Source organism: Leptonychotes weddellii, chromosome 4 (genome assembly GCF_054177405.1).
Source record: "Leptonychotes weddellii isolate Sample4059 chromosome 4, ASM5417740v2, whole genome shotgun sequence".
NCBI classification, from domain to species: domain Eukaryota; kingdom Metazoa; phylum Chordata; class Mammalia; order Carnivora; family Phocidae; genus Leptonychotes; species Leptonychotes weddellii.
In genome coordinates this window covers 97,379,651-97,393,687 of record NC_138372.1, presented here as the reverse complement: position 1 = coordinate 97,393,687, position 14,037 = coordinate 97,379,651, and the positions used below count along the sequence as shown (strand labels likewise).

The following is a 14,037-nucleotide window of genomic DNA, read 5'->3' as shown; positions in this document are numbered from 1 at the left end:
TCTTTTCTCTCATCTCCCATTTAGAATGGTAAGTGTGAAGGGGAGATATGAGATATGCCCCTCTGGTGCCCCTTCAATGCCCGCCTCCTCTAAGGCCCACATATTTTCCAGGGAGTGCCCTTGGTGGCCACTGGGCTTGACCCCTGGCTGGTCAGAGATCCTGCCCAGGGCAGGTGGGACAGTTTTATTGTGCAGCTCCAATGAAGCCAGCCAGTTACTGTGATGACACGAAATGTGAGAATGTACGATTGCACCATGTAAAGAAAGCTGGGTATGATAACCACTGAGATGTGGCCAGTGTCTCACTGATGACAATTTGAAACATGGAAAATAGATATCATTACAAGATTGTGATAAAGCTGTTTTGACCATAATTAAGAAATAATACAAAATAATAAGTCAGACATAGACTTAAATTAGCTAAGAGAGTAATAAATGGTAGTCTTTACAATGAAATTCTGTCTAGCGGGTATTATGAACATCCTGGAATTTCTGGGCTAGAAGTCTTCTTAGACTTCTTACCCAGAGAACACAAGCGACTGATCTAGGTCACATAGCTGTGTGTGGCAGAATGCTCTTTCACTTATCCAGATTTTATTTTGTTTTTTCAAAACACAGGTTGAGCTCTATTACTCTTCATGTTGATAGCCTGCTATGGGTAAAAGTGCTTAAAATTTAGCTCTTGTCATCAAAGAGCTTAAAATTGTTTATCTTAACAGTTATATAGGTGAATTTTCTCAACAAGTGAAACTTAACTTTTAAAAATCACTGCCATATTTTCAAAGCATAAAAAGAAAACTTTTTCTTGGTTACAGAACTCAAGTTCTGTAAGGCTCCTTTCCTAAATAACCCGAGATGTCTGTGGATGGTTTTACTAATTTACTTTGGTTCTCCTCCAGTGGCTATATTATCAAGCTATCGAATGGCTTAACCTACATAAGAACAAGGGGAGGTCAAGGAATTTATACCCCTTAAATAATAGGCTTAAATTGAGGTAAATAGGATCTGGCCTGGTATGTGAGTTTTGTAATACCCATAGAGTCTCTTCCACCTCAAATCCATTATGTGAGGCTGTGCTTTGGCTGGCTGGGGACTGGTGGAGCAGTTTCTCATTAGGTGCAGTATTGCTGTGAGTGTGTTTGTGCATGTGCACTATACTATCCTGCAATCTTAAATGTGGGTTTTGTTTTTGTTTTGGGACAATATAAATCATTTATTTAAAATTTGCATTCTGAGGGATGAAACAATATTAACTCTATTGTAAAATTACCTTTTTAGTTAAACTAGGTCAATAAACTTATAATGCTATTTTATTAATAATAATTAGCTATTTATCTCCTTTGGAAATATATTTTTATACTCGAGAACAGGTACAATTCAACAATGTTGTGATGCCATTGATCACCTAAGGCGTATCATTGAAAAGAAGTATGTATCTTTAAACAAAGTAAAAAAGCGACGTAGGCCACGGTAGGTGCTAATTGCTTCCCTTTTTTATTTTTTCCAACATAAAACTAATTCTCAGTAAAAGAATTTGGAAGGAATGTGTGGAAGCATAAAGAATCCATTTTCTAAACAAGGACTGCGTGGAAATAGGAGTCAATTTCTAGGACACTAAAAAGCTTTGTGTTTGAAAATGCTTGGTTTAAGGTATAAATTTGTAACACATTTTATCTGCACTAATTTTGAATACAAATTTGGTGTGGAATTATTTGACTAGAAAATGCATGAGCTATTATGGAGTAAATTTGAAATATAAAAACTGAAATATTGAAATAGTAGCATTTTGACAGCCATGGAATTACAGAATTATGAAATGAAGCTACCCAAAGCCAAGGCAGGCTTATTAATCAGTGGTATCCAGTCTTGACTGTTAATTCCATCCTAGCAAGGTCTTATTCTCCAGAAGGATGGGGTGTGCCATGCATCAGCCCCTCCAGATCTGTGCAGGGTGTCTAGGGAGTCTGCTGGCTGCTACCACTCTGCAGAAGCATTGGCACATGTAAATTAGATATTAATATTTTCTCTGTTGTTTTAAAATTGATCCCTTCAGATCCTATTGTTAACTTTTGACCTCTCCAGATCATTGGTTCTCAAACTGAAACATGCATCAGAATTACCTGGAGGTCTTGTTAAAACATAGGTTGCGGGCGCCTGGGTGGCTCAGTTGGTTAAGCGACTGCCTTCAGCCCAGGTCGTGATCCTGGAGTCCCGGGATCGAGTCCCGCATTGGGCTCCCTGCTCGGCGGGGAGTCTGCTTCTCCCTCTACCCTCCCCCCTCTCATGCTCTCTCTCTCTTATCTCATTCTCTCTCTCAAGTAAATAAATGAAATCTTAAAAAAAAAAAAACAACAAACATAGGTTGCTGCATCCTGCCCCCAGAATCTTTCAGTAGGTCTGGAGTGGGGCCAAGAATTTGCATTTTCTGCCAAGTTTTACAGATAATATTGATGCAGCTGGCTCAGGGACCACAATTTGAGAAACATTGCTTTAGATTTCAAATCCCCCTTTGTTTTAAGGTACATTGGAAAGGAAACATGAAAATATTGGTACTGTTGTTTTAAGAAATACTTTTTAACTTTTCCCTCGAGTTAACAAAAAATGAAGGTAAGCAGCATTTAGGACCAATATATTTAACCTGTGACATTTTGATGGCATACTAGTGATAATACATTAAAAATAAATTGAATGCCTTTTGATGAAGTTTCTACATGTGTGGCAAAATTGAGTTTATGGTTTCTGTACTAACATTTAGCTAAATGCTAAATGTTGGGGCATGTGTATTAAATATAGTGTGTTATCTCCATTTAGAGGATTTCCACCTGCGGCATCATTGTGTTTACTGGATGTGGTCCAGTGGCTGTTAGCCCACTGTGGGAGGCCCCAAACAGAATGTCGACACAAATCCATAGAACTCTTTTATAAATTTGTTCCTTTATTGCCAGGTATTGTGATCTTTATGTCCTATAAATTATGGGTTTTGCTGTTACTAGTAGTAAAAGAGATGTATACTTATTTAAAATGTAACCTTTCCATTATATAGATGAGTGTAACAAATAATACATTCCTAATAAAAGGATAAGTATATTCAATAATCATTACAGATCATTTGTATGACAAAGGATAAACTATGGGGTGTACATTTATCAAAGATTTATAGAAGGAAAGAAAAAAATCCTATTTTGATGTCAAACGATATAGAGGAAGTAAATTTAGAATTTCCCAGTATCTTTTTTATCCTACTACATTTTTGCTTTTTTATCTCATTTAAAGGAAATGAAGAAGGGTTGGATAACCAGTGCAGTTAACATGATATTCAGTTAATAGTTAGTGAAATAATGCAGTTGTTTTATTTCACCATGTGATTAATAAGAAATTGCTAAACTGCTAAATCTGAATGATCTCAGATTATTGTGATATTAAAGGAAAGCAATGAACCCATGCTTTTTAATAATTATTGCACTAAGCCATTAAACAATACTTACAGACTTGAAATATTACTAAATTTTTTAGTGCAGGAATAAATGTATTCTGTTTTCTCCAGTTAAGTCCAGACCGAGGTTTGGGAGTGTAGGTGTGGGGAAACTGTGCCTCAGGAGGGACCGAGGCCCTGGCTTCCCCCTATGGAATGCACTGTGCAAGAGTCCAGAACCAAGAGGTGCTATGGTGTCTGGATAAGAAAGGTCATGGTACACTATAAAACATGAGGAAGACCCAGTTCTTTTTAGAAAATAGGGTGGAGTACTACTTTGGGGCTTTTTCCTCATGGAAGAAGAAGTGACAATTACTTGGTATAGTTCTAAAACTTAGAAGATTCTATATTTTATTATACTATGGAATGTATTATGATATATGCCATAGATTTATATAGCATATGTTGCATTTGTATTAGTACTACATATACTTTCTGGTATATAAATATTTGTCTATATTTATTTACTATAATTATATATATAAAGTGGTAATGTGTATTTGGATTTTTAATGTAGAGAATTGTTTAAAAAACACTAGTATTTTATATTTGCTTATTGCTTTTAGTGAACAAAGTTAGTCTTATATGTTGTCATTCTTACAATACACCTATAAAGTCCATGAAGATTGGATGGGTGGAAGGGTGGGGCATGTTTTCCTTATTTTTATTTTTATTTTTTTTAAGATTTTATTTATTTATTTGACAGAGAACACAAACAGAGGGAGTGGGAGAGGGAGAAGCAGGCTTCCCACGGAGTAGGGAGCCTGATGCGGGGCTTGATCCCAGGACCCTGGGATCATGACCTAAGCCGAAGGCACACGCTTAACGACTGAGCCACCCAGGCGCCCCAATATTTTCCTTATTTTTAAATGAAACTTTGGCCCAGATATTATATGGGTGCAACTGCTAGTTGGCAGACCTTACCTCCCTCCCTGGCAGATCTCTGACTCTCCCTCAGCCCACACAATTTCTAGTGTTGTCAGCTTGACTGATCCTAGACATTTCTATTGTTCTTCTCAGTTGCCTACAAGAGAGACCTCACGTATTTTCAATGAAATAAGTAGAACTCTGCTTCTCAGAATTGTTTCTGTTACACAAAGGATACCAAGTAGTAGATGAACCTTGCCCTGCTGCCAATATATATTTTGTATAAAAGGAATGAACATTCCTTCACTTATGCTCCTCTGTGCCCTCCAATGTTGCATCCACCATTCTCTCTCTGTTTTCCCCCCAGTAGTTTTTTTCCCTTAAGTTTTTATTTTAATTCCAGTTAGTTAACATACAGTGTCATACTAGTTTCAGATATACAGTATAGTAATTCAATAATTCTATATATTACCTGGTGCTCATCATGTCAAGTACACTCTTAAGCCCCACCACCAGTTAAATGATCCTTTAACCATCAGTTTGTTCTTTATAGTTAAGAGTCTGTTCCTTGGTTTGCCTCTTTTTGCCCCCATACGTTCATTTGGTTTTTTTGTTTGTTTGTTTTTTAAGATCTTATTTATTTGAGAGGGCACAAGCAGGGTAGGGGCAGAGGGAGAAGCAGATCCTGCTGAGCAGGGAACCCAACATGGGGCTCGATCCCAGGACCCCAGGATCATGATCTGAGCTGAAGGCAGACGTTTAACTGACTGAGCCACCCAGGAGCCCCTGTTTTGTTTGTTTGTTTCTTAAATTCCACCTTTGAGTGAAATCACACAATGTTTGTCTTTTTCTGACTTGCCTAGCATAATGCTCTCAAGCTCCATCCATGTCATTGTAAGTGGCAAGATTTCATTCTTTTTTATGGCTGAATAATATTTATACTGCATCTTCCTTATCCACTCATCAGTCGATGGACACTTGGGCTGATTCTATATCTTCGTTGTAAACAATGCTGCCTTCAGTGGTTTGTGTGTGTGTGTGTGTTTTAAGAGGGTGGGGAGCGGAGGAGGGAGAGAGAATTTCAAGCAGGCTCTACACCCATCGTGGAGCCCAACAGGGGGCTCAGTTGATCCTACAACCCTGAGATCATGACCTGTGCTAAAATCAAGAGTCAGATGCTTAACCAACTGAGCCAACCAGGTGCCCCACTCCCAGTGGTTTTTAAGGGTCAGTGTTAGGTGTCTTTTTAGATCAGAAGTCCTGTGTCCTAAAAGAGTACGCTGTTGTCAGGGCTGCTGGGCAACACCTAGATCAGTGGGCCATAATGACAAGTATACAGACATGTCCCTATGACATGTGTCAGGGGCTTCTGACTGCTGAGACTCATGTTGGACAGAAAGCCAGGGTGACAGCAGCCATAGTTCAGAGGAGGAGAGTCAGAAGGAGGCAGGGATTTGGGAAGGTTCCCGGCAATCCAGATGTGCTTTCCCAGACCTGTCTCTTGGTCCTCATATTCCCTTATCCTCTTCTTTCTCTACAACTGTCTCTCTCTGTCCTTTCTGTCCTTTCTCTTCTATGACTCTTAGCTAGTATTTGATATAGAACTTAAATATTATTTTTACTCATTATATTATTTTATTTTTCAATATTTAGTGAAAATAATGGAATGTTTAATAGTTCTCCCTAAAACAAACCTGAAAACATGATATTAAATCTTTTACTTCTATAGCGGTGATAGGTATATTTTAACACAATAGGAAAACTACTTCTTTTTACTACATTAGAAATACATTAGTGTTTTGAATTCTTCTCTAACTTCATCAGAATCAGGATGATTTGACCTTTTGAGCGTCACTGATTTCAGAGCATACAAAATAAAATTTAATGTTTTTTCTTTAGTTTAGAAAATGATTAATACCTAAAGGAAAAAATGCTTTTAAAAAGCAGTTAATTCGGAGCACCTAGGTGTCTCAGTCAGTTGAGTGTCTGCCTTTGGCTCAGGTCATTGATCCCAGGGTTCTGGGATTAAGCCCCGCATTGGGCTCCCTGCTCAGCGGGGACTCTGCTTCTCTCTCTCCCTCTGCTGCTCCCCCTGCTTGTGTGTGCACCCTCCCTCTCTCTCTCTCTCTGTCAAATAAATAAAATCTTTAAAAAATAAATAAAATAGGGACGCCTGGGTGGCTCAGTCAGTTAAGCGTCTGCCTTCGGCTCAGGTCATGATCCCAGAGTCCTGGGATCGAGTCCCACATCGAGCTCCTTGCTGAGCAAGGAGCCTGCTTCTCCCTCTGCCTGCCTCTGTCTCTCTCTCTCTGATAAATAAATAAAATCTTAAAAAATAAATAAAATTAAAACATAATTCAACTCTTATTTAATAAAAACTGCATTTAACTGAGTGATAGATGCTATTCTAAGCACTATTTCAAGTATTAACTACTTCAATTCATTTACTCTTTGTAGGAACCTCAGAGGTAGATACTGTTAGGATTCTCATTTACAGATGAGGAAACCGGGACATGAGAGAGGCCAGGTCCACATAACCCAGAAGTAGAATAGGAACTTGAGAGTCACAGTGCTCTTTTTGTGTTCATCCTTTAAATTAGTCCTGAAAAAAAGGGATAACAACTGTCAAGAAAAAAGGCAAGGGAAAGGATATGATGTTTATAACTGTTCAAATGGTATCCAACCATTTTTATAATGTTTAAAGTAACTGAAGAGGATGGCTTTGGTGGAAATACCTTCTTGGCAGTAATTACAGTGAAACAAGTTGTGATTGCTATAGTTAAAAAAAAAAGATTATCCCTTATCATTCTGAAATTGTATTGCTCTGGTAGGTACTTTATATGGGACTTTTATGGAAACTATATTTGAAATACTGTGATATTGCCAGTCTTGTTCTGGTCTGAATATGTTTGTTAACATATCAGACTTTTAATTCTTGTTTTTTATTATTGGGGGATGCTACTTTTAATTAGGTACCATGATTAGATTAATTTTAATTATGTGAAAGTTATTTATATGTGTGTTTTAATCTTGTTTCTTTTTTAAGGCAATACATCCCCTTCTTTATGGCTGAAGGATATTCTTAAGAACAAAGATACTTCCTTTCTCATAAACATATTTGAGGGGGGAGGAGGAGACTGTGATCGGCTGTCAGGCATCCTTGCTCAGCCCACCCTCTTCCATCTGCAAGGGTCGTTCAGCCTGAGAGCTGCCCTGCAGTGGATGGACATGCTTCTGGCAGCTCTGGAGTGCTACAACACATTCATTGAAGAGAAAACCCTTGAAGCATCTGAGATCCTGGGTAGGTAAAACCTACACCCCCAGTTAACTGTGGTCCAGTTCTACCTGGAGTCATTCTGCGCAAAAGAGCAATGGGGTGTTTGACTAGACAGGCACCACTGTCTCAGAATCCCAGAAACAAAGGCGATAGCAGGGAGCATTAATTTAGTACTTGCATTCTTGAAGCTCACAGTGAGGGCAGGGTTCTGGTGTATATGACAGCACTGAGGCTACAGAAACCTGCCCAGTCTGTACTTCTGTGCCCTGTTTACAGGTTCTTGATGATCCTTTTATCAAATAACCTTTTGAGGTTTTCATTTGCATATAACACATTAAAAGAGTTCTTCCTGGGTGTCTGGCTGGCCCAGTTGATAGAGCATGCAATTCTTTTTTTTTCTTTTTTTTAGAGAGAGCGTGCAAGCAGGGTGGGGAGGGGTAGAGAAGCAGAGAGAGAGGCAGAGGGAGGGAGAGAAAGAATCTTAAGTAGGCTCCACGCTCAGTGTGGAGCTGGATGCAGGGCTTCATCTCATGACCCTAAGAACAAAATCAAGAGTTGGAAGCTTAACTAACTGAGTCACTCAGGCACCCGGAGCATGCAACTCTTGATCTCAGGGTTGTAAGTTCCAGCCCCACGTTGGGTGTAGAGATTACTTAAAAGAATAAAATCTTAAAAAAAAAATGTTTATGGGGGCACTTGGATGGTGCAGTCGGTTAAGCGGCTGACTCTTGGCTTTGGCTCAGGTCTGATCTCACGGTCCTGAGATCGAGCCCTACATTGGGCTCCATGCTCAGCACTGAGTCCGCTTCACATCCTCTGCCCCTCCTGCTAATGTTCTCTATCTCTCTCTCCCTCTCTCAAATAAATAAATAAATCCTTAAATGTTTATGAAATAAATGAATTCTTCCTGACATGAGGCTCTGTGATCTTATTCCATGGTTTTTGAGTAGCATGTCTTTATTTTTCTTACATTTTCCTATTCCTTAGTGTTTTTATTGTAGCATGATGATAATAGTGTTGTTTACAGAGGATAGAATGCAGGGTGGAGTGTTTTGTGTGCTCCTTAGCCCTTTCTGGGAAGAAGGAGATGGGAGGCTCCATCCTTCTAGTGACCTAAATGGGACCTCAGAAGGTGGGAGATGGCTCCTGGGAGGTGGGTCTCTCCCAGAATAGAGTACCCGGGAGCGGAACATAGCTGAGAGGTAAGTTGCTCTGGGCTTCGAGGTTCTCTGAGCAAGCTATTTTAGTCTTCAGGGGTTTCACCTAAATCCTCTCTCATGGGCTGAACATCCAACTTACCACTCAGACATGTCCTGTTACTTAAATGATTTTCAGTGTAGACAGAGCATCCATTCTGGTGGTGGCTGACTAAAGGAACTACAAGTCTCTAATTCTGTCAGAGCTGAAGTCTGTATTTCAGGAATTTGGGAGAAAGTACCAGGCTGTCTTGTCTTCCTTCTAGCTTGAGGAAGTCGGAGTCAGACATGGTGGGGAGTGTGAAATTTGGGGGCGTACACACATGCTGGGGTTCAGGAAAACAGATTCTATGCTTTTGAGATCTGACTCTCTAGCATGGGATTCTGCATGATTCTAGTATGGGATTTCAGAAGGATAGGTCAGATAAGTTCTGAAACTTTAAAAACAGCAATAGTATAGCTATTCACTTACAAATAGTACCTTCAATTTGTTGTTTTAAGAGATCTATATCATTTTGAAAATTTCTTTTTTTTTTTTTTTTAAAGATTTTATTTATTTGACAGAGAGAGACACAGCGAGAGAGGGAACACAAGCAGGAGGAGTGGGAGAGGGAGAAGCAGGCCTCTCGCGGAGCGGGGAGCCTGATGCAGGGCTTGATCCCAGGACCCTGAGATCATGACCTGAGCTGACGGCAGACGCTTAATGACTGAGCCACCCAGGCGCCCCTCATTTTGAAAATTTCAACAAGGAAAAAAAGCATAGGAAATAGGTCAACCCCTCTCCCCTAATTGCATTACCTAGTGACAAACACTAAGACAGTATAGTCTTTACTTTTCTAAACTTTTTCTATACATATAATATATATTTTAATTTTTATTTTATAACTTAATGCGATTATTGCATGCTTTACTGTAATTTGCTTTTTAAAAAGCAACTTAACTTTTAAAGAGAAACTTAACATATTGGATGTCTTTTTAGGTCAGTAAATATACCTTGAGCTAATTTAAATGACCACATATTACTAAATTAAGTGAATGTGTCACAATTAAGCAGTCTTCAAACTGTTTTATTCATTTACCTTGTGAGGAGTGGGGAACATTAAAAACAATGTACCTTCTTTTAAACTTGACAAAAAATTCCCCGTTGCTTTCAGTTGTAATTTCTGGTGTATCATAAATGTGGGTATTTTAACATAAAACTGTTAGCATTACTTAAAAAATGTATTCAGTGGAGCCTAAGTACTGTAGAGGTTTTTTTATTTAACATCATCAGCCTTAACAGTTCCTTTACTGGAAATTTTGCAAAGTTCCTGAATTATTCTTACCATTCTATACCCTTAACATTTTTTTTATCCTAAGTCTTCTGTGTTTTTATGCTTATGTTTTTACTCATAGCTCTGTCTTTGCAACAAAATGGTCTACATGTTATAGGTTTCTTCTGTGTTGCATTATCATTGCATTTGTTATTAGGGCACTTTATGTTTATTACCACTATAACGAAATAAGCATAGTAAAAATTTTGTTGAATAATTATTACATAGAAAAAGTAAAATTATATGGTTAGAATTCTATTTTTGTTTTGTATAGATTTTACTAAAAAATAACTTTTTCACATAAACAAGTGCCATATTTGAATGGTGCTAAATGAACTTGCTAAAATGCTCATTTTTTTCCACATTTAGCATATCTGTGTTTGGAATGTGTCATACAGCCCCTGGTCTGTTGGATTCAAGGATATTTGATGTTTGAAAATGAAATTCTTAATATTTTTCTCTCATTTCTTTGAATACATAGTGATCTGTCATCAAAATTATTTTTAATGCTCTGTCGAGTTGGCAATTTGATGAACTTAAATTTTATGGAAACAAAGAATTAGAAACCCTCAGACTTACAAAAGCATTTCTTTTTTTTTTCTTTTAGATTTTTATTTATTTATTTGAGAGAGAGAGCATGAGCGGGAGGAGGAACTGAGGGAGAGGGAGGAGCAGACTGCTTGCTAAGCAGGCAGCCTGATATGGGGCTCGATCCCAGGACTCTGGGATCATGACCTGAGCCGAAGGCAGACGCTTAACCTACTGAGCCACCCAGGCACCTCTATAAAAGCATTACTTACTCAGTCATTACCTTTACTCTTTCAACATGTACACCGCTTTTTAAGACTGTCCCTTTGTTTGGGAGGTCTTGACTCTCTGGTACAAAACTACAGTAAGACTAAGGAGAGGAGAAAGTTGTTTTGTCTTTCTTCCATAAGCAAGACTGGGGTAATCATGAAAGAAGTAGGGATGGGGGGACAGAGAACCAGTACCTTTGTGTTTTTAGACATGTGAGTTTTATGAAAAAGTCTCTTTGGGAGTTGATTGTTTCCATAAAAAGACCACTGCCAGAATTTGTTTCTCTGTTGCCTCTTTGAAGGACATTTCAGTTGTTTCTGTTTCTTCATTATTAAAAACAAAGCTAAAATGAACATCCCTATAAACACATCTTTATAATTCTGCCATTATTTCATTAGGATAAAATTTCAATGCTGGATCAAAGCATATGAGCTTTTTTAACATTTGATAGAAATTAATGTGCATATTTTTTAAAGCTTTTTTGAATTTTGACTAAAAGTATATCATGCCTATTTACATTAATCATCGTGGAGTTAGAAGGAAGCATATGTTAATAATTCAGTATAATTTTTTTTAGGTACTGAAACACAGTCTTCACTTTGGAAAGCGGTGGCTTTCTTTTTAGAAAACATTGCTATGCATGATATTACGGCAGCAGAAAAGTGCTTTGGCACTGGGGCAACAGGTCACAGACCCAGCCCACAAGAGGGAGAAAGATATAATTACAGCAAATGCACGATTGTGGTCCGGATTATGGAATTTACCACAACGCTGCTCAGCATCTCCCCAGAAGGCTGGAAGGTAGGTCACTCCTGGTGCTCTTAGTTTGAGGTCAGTACTTGGCACTGGAAAAATATTTTCTAGTACCTATTAAAAGTGGTTTTGGTTTTCTTAGAACTTTCCATTGCTATAGGAGTTATGTGTTCTTGAAAGTAATAAAATTTTGCATGTACATCACATTCTTATTGTGTGAATAAAATACAAAATAGTTTTTCTAAATGTTTTATTGGATATTGCATTTTATGCTATGATCAAACGTTTGCGTTAGGAAACATGCATTAACAAATATTTGTAAATGTCTGTGAGGCTTATTATATAAACAGAGTCCAGTTGGTGTATCCATTTAATACATACTAAGTGTCTACTCTAAACCAGGGGCCATAAAACTATGGTCCACAGGCCAAATCCCACCTGCTGCCTGCTATTGTAAGGAAGGTTTCATTGGAACTTGTCTAAGCCCATTTGTCCATGTATTGTCTGTGGCTGCTTTCACATTATAATGGCAGTCAGTTCAGCAGCTGCAGCAGAGACCATAGGGCCCACAAAGCCTAAAATATTTATTTTCCAACCCTTTACAGAGAAAGTTTGCCAACTCCTGCCCTAGCCGGCAAAAATTCCCGGCTTCATGGACCTTACACTAGTGAAAATTTAAGTGCTGACTAATGGATGTGTTTTTGTTTTGTTTTTTGTTTTTTTTTTTCCCAAATCATCTTTTACAGCTCCTTGAGAAGGATTTATGTAATAACAAAAACCTTATGAAACTCTTGGTGAAAACCCTATGTGAGCCCTCGAGCATAGGTTTCAATATTGGTGATGTCCTAGTTATGAATCATCTTCCTGATGTTTGTGTAAGCCTGATGAAAGCACTAAAGAAGTCCCCATACAAAGACACCCTTGAGATGTACCTCAAGGAAAAAATAACAGCACAGAGGTGGGCATTCAGATCATTCTTGGGATCAGTGTTGTGTTGGAATTTAAGGTTGTAACATACTCTGGCAGCTGCGTGTGTTTCTGCTATAGCCCCATTTCCTAAAGTAAAGGATCTCATCAGTTGTTTGATTTTCATGCTTTCCCTGTACCTTATGGTAAGCAAGCCTCTGATGTGGCTTAGCCCCGTGTTGATTTCCACGGTTGGATTAGCTCATGGGCCCTGTGTTCATTGTTAACCCATGTTTGCTTTCCAGGGTCATGTAATGAATTTGAGTGTCAAGTAATCAGTAAACACATTTATAACAGAACACACATAGTTTTTCAGTGTATCCTGCTAGTTTAGTGAGATTAATACTCCTCTCGTTTCTTTTTGTTTTTCTTACATGGCAGCATTGAGGAGCTCTGTGCTGTTGACCTGTATGGCCCTGATGCTTATGTGGATAGGGCCAAGCTGGCGTCTGTCGTGTCAGCTTGTAGACAACTTCACAGAGCTGGTTTTTTGCATGTTGTATTACCATCTCAGGTAACCACAGCCAATCTGTTTTTACATTTCTCTTAGCTTTATTAAGCTAATTAGTCCATTTATTTATATATGTGTTTTAAACATCCTGTATGTATGGAATGTGCTGAAGTGGGTGTTACAGAATTATTTGTGCCAGACATGTGTTAACTTAGAATATAAATATAAAAATTTATAAATATAAAATAAAATGAAGGACATTTATATTTCCAACAGGCTTTTGAAGAACTTTAGGGACGAACTGCTATCGTGCCTTTGTGGGTAGGCAATATAAATGAAAAAATATAGCATAGAAAGCAAAGTTGAGTGAAGATTTTCCTGACGATTAGAATGCAGTCAGTGTTAATGAACACGGATTTTTTTAATTCATGAAAGGTGTGAAATTGTGTTTCTATAAAATATCTTATTGCTGGATGTTTCAGTGTTGACTTTATTTTAGTCTGCAGATCAGCATCATTCTCTTGGCACAGAACTTCTTTCCCTGGTTTATAAAAGCATTGCACCTGGAGATGAACGAGAGTATTTTCCTTCACTAGACCCCAGTTGTAAGCGATTAGCCAGTGGACTTCTGGAGTTGGCCTTTGCTTTTGGAGGACTGGTAGGAACAGCAGCTACATGCTATGCTATCCTAATGATGTAAATATATAGTTCACTTACAGTGTGTTCCTAAAAACAAGAATTTAGCTGGAATTTAGTAAGTTCTTAGCTAAGCAAGTACTTTAATAGATTTATATGATCTGACTTCCTTTCTAAAAGGTTTTTTTTTAATAAAAGAAATAGGACAATATTCTTCTTAAATTGGGGTTTTGTCTATTGCACTTTGTTTCCAAAAAGACTTTATAAGGCAGAGAACATTTTGTGACTATAAAGCTGAACTGTGTTGA

The 14,037-nt window shown here is 38.1% G+C and overlaps 1 protein-coding gene across 1 annotated transcript in view; it reads left to right on the top strand.

The window, feature by feature from the left end:
• The window catches only part of PRKDC (protein kinase, DNA-activated, catalytic subunit), a gene marked incomplete at its 5' end in the record, with an annotated part of 225,068 nt that overhangs the window by 68,663 nt on the left and 142,368 nt on the right, over positions 1-14,037 (top strand). Inside the window, 7 exon segments of the mRNA XM_081817118.1 lie at positions 1,371-1,470; positions 2,812-2,945; positions 7,386-7,640; positions 11,501-11,724; positions 12,423-12,634; positions 13,024-13,156; positions 13,593-13,751. Of these exon segments, the coding sequence (XP_081673244.1) occupies positions 1,371-1,470; positions 2,812-2,945; positions 7,386-7,640; positions 11,501-11,724; positions 12,423-12,634; positions 13,024-13,156; positions 13,593-13,751 (1,217 nt within the window).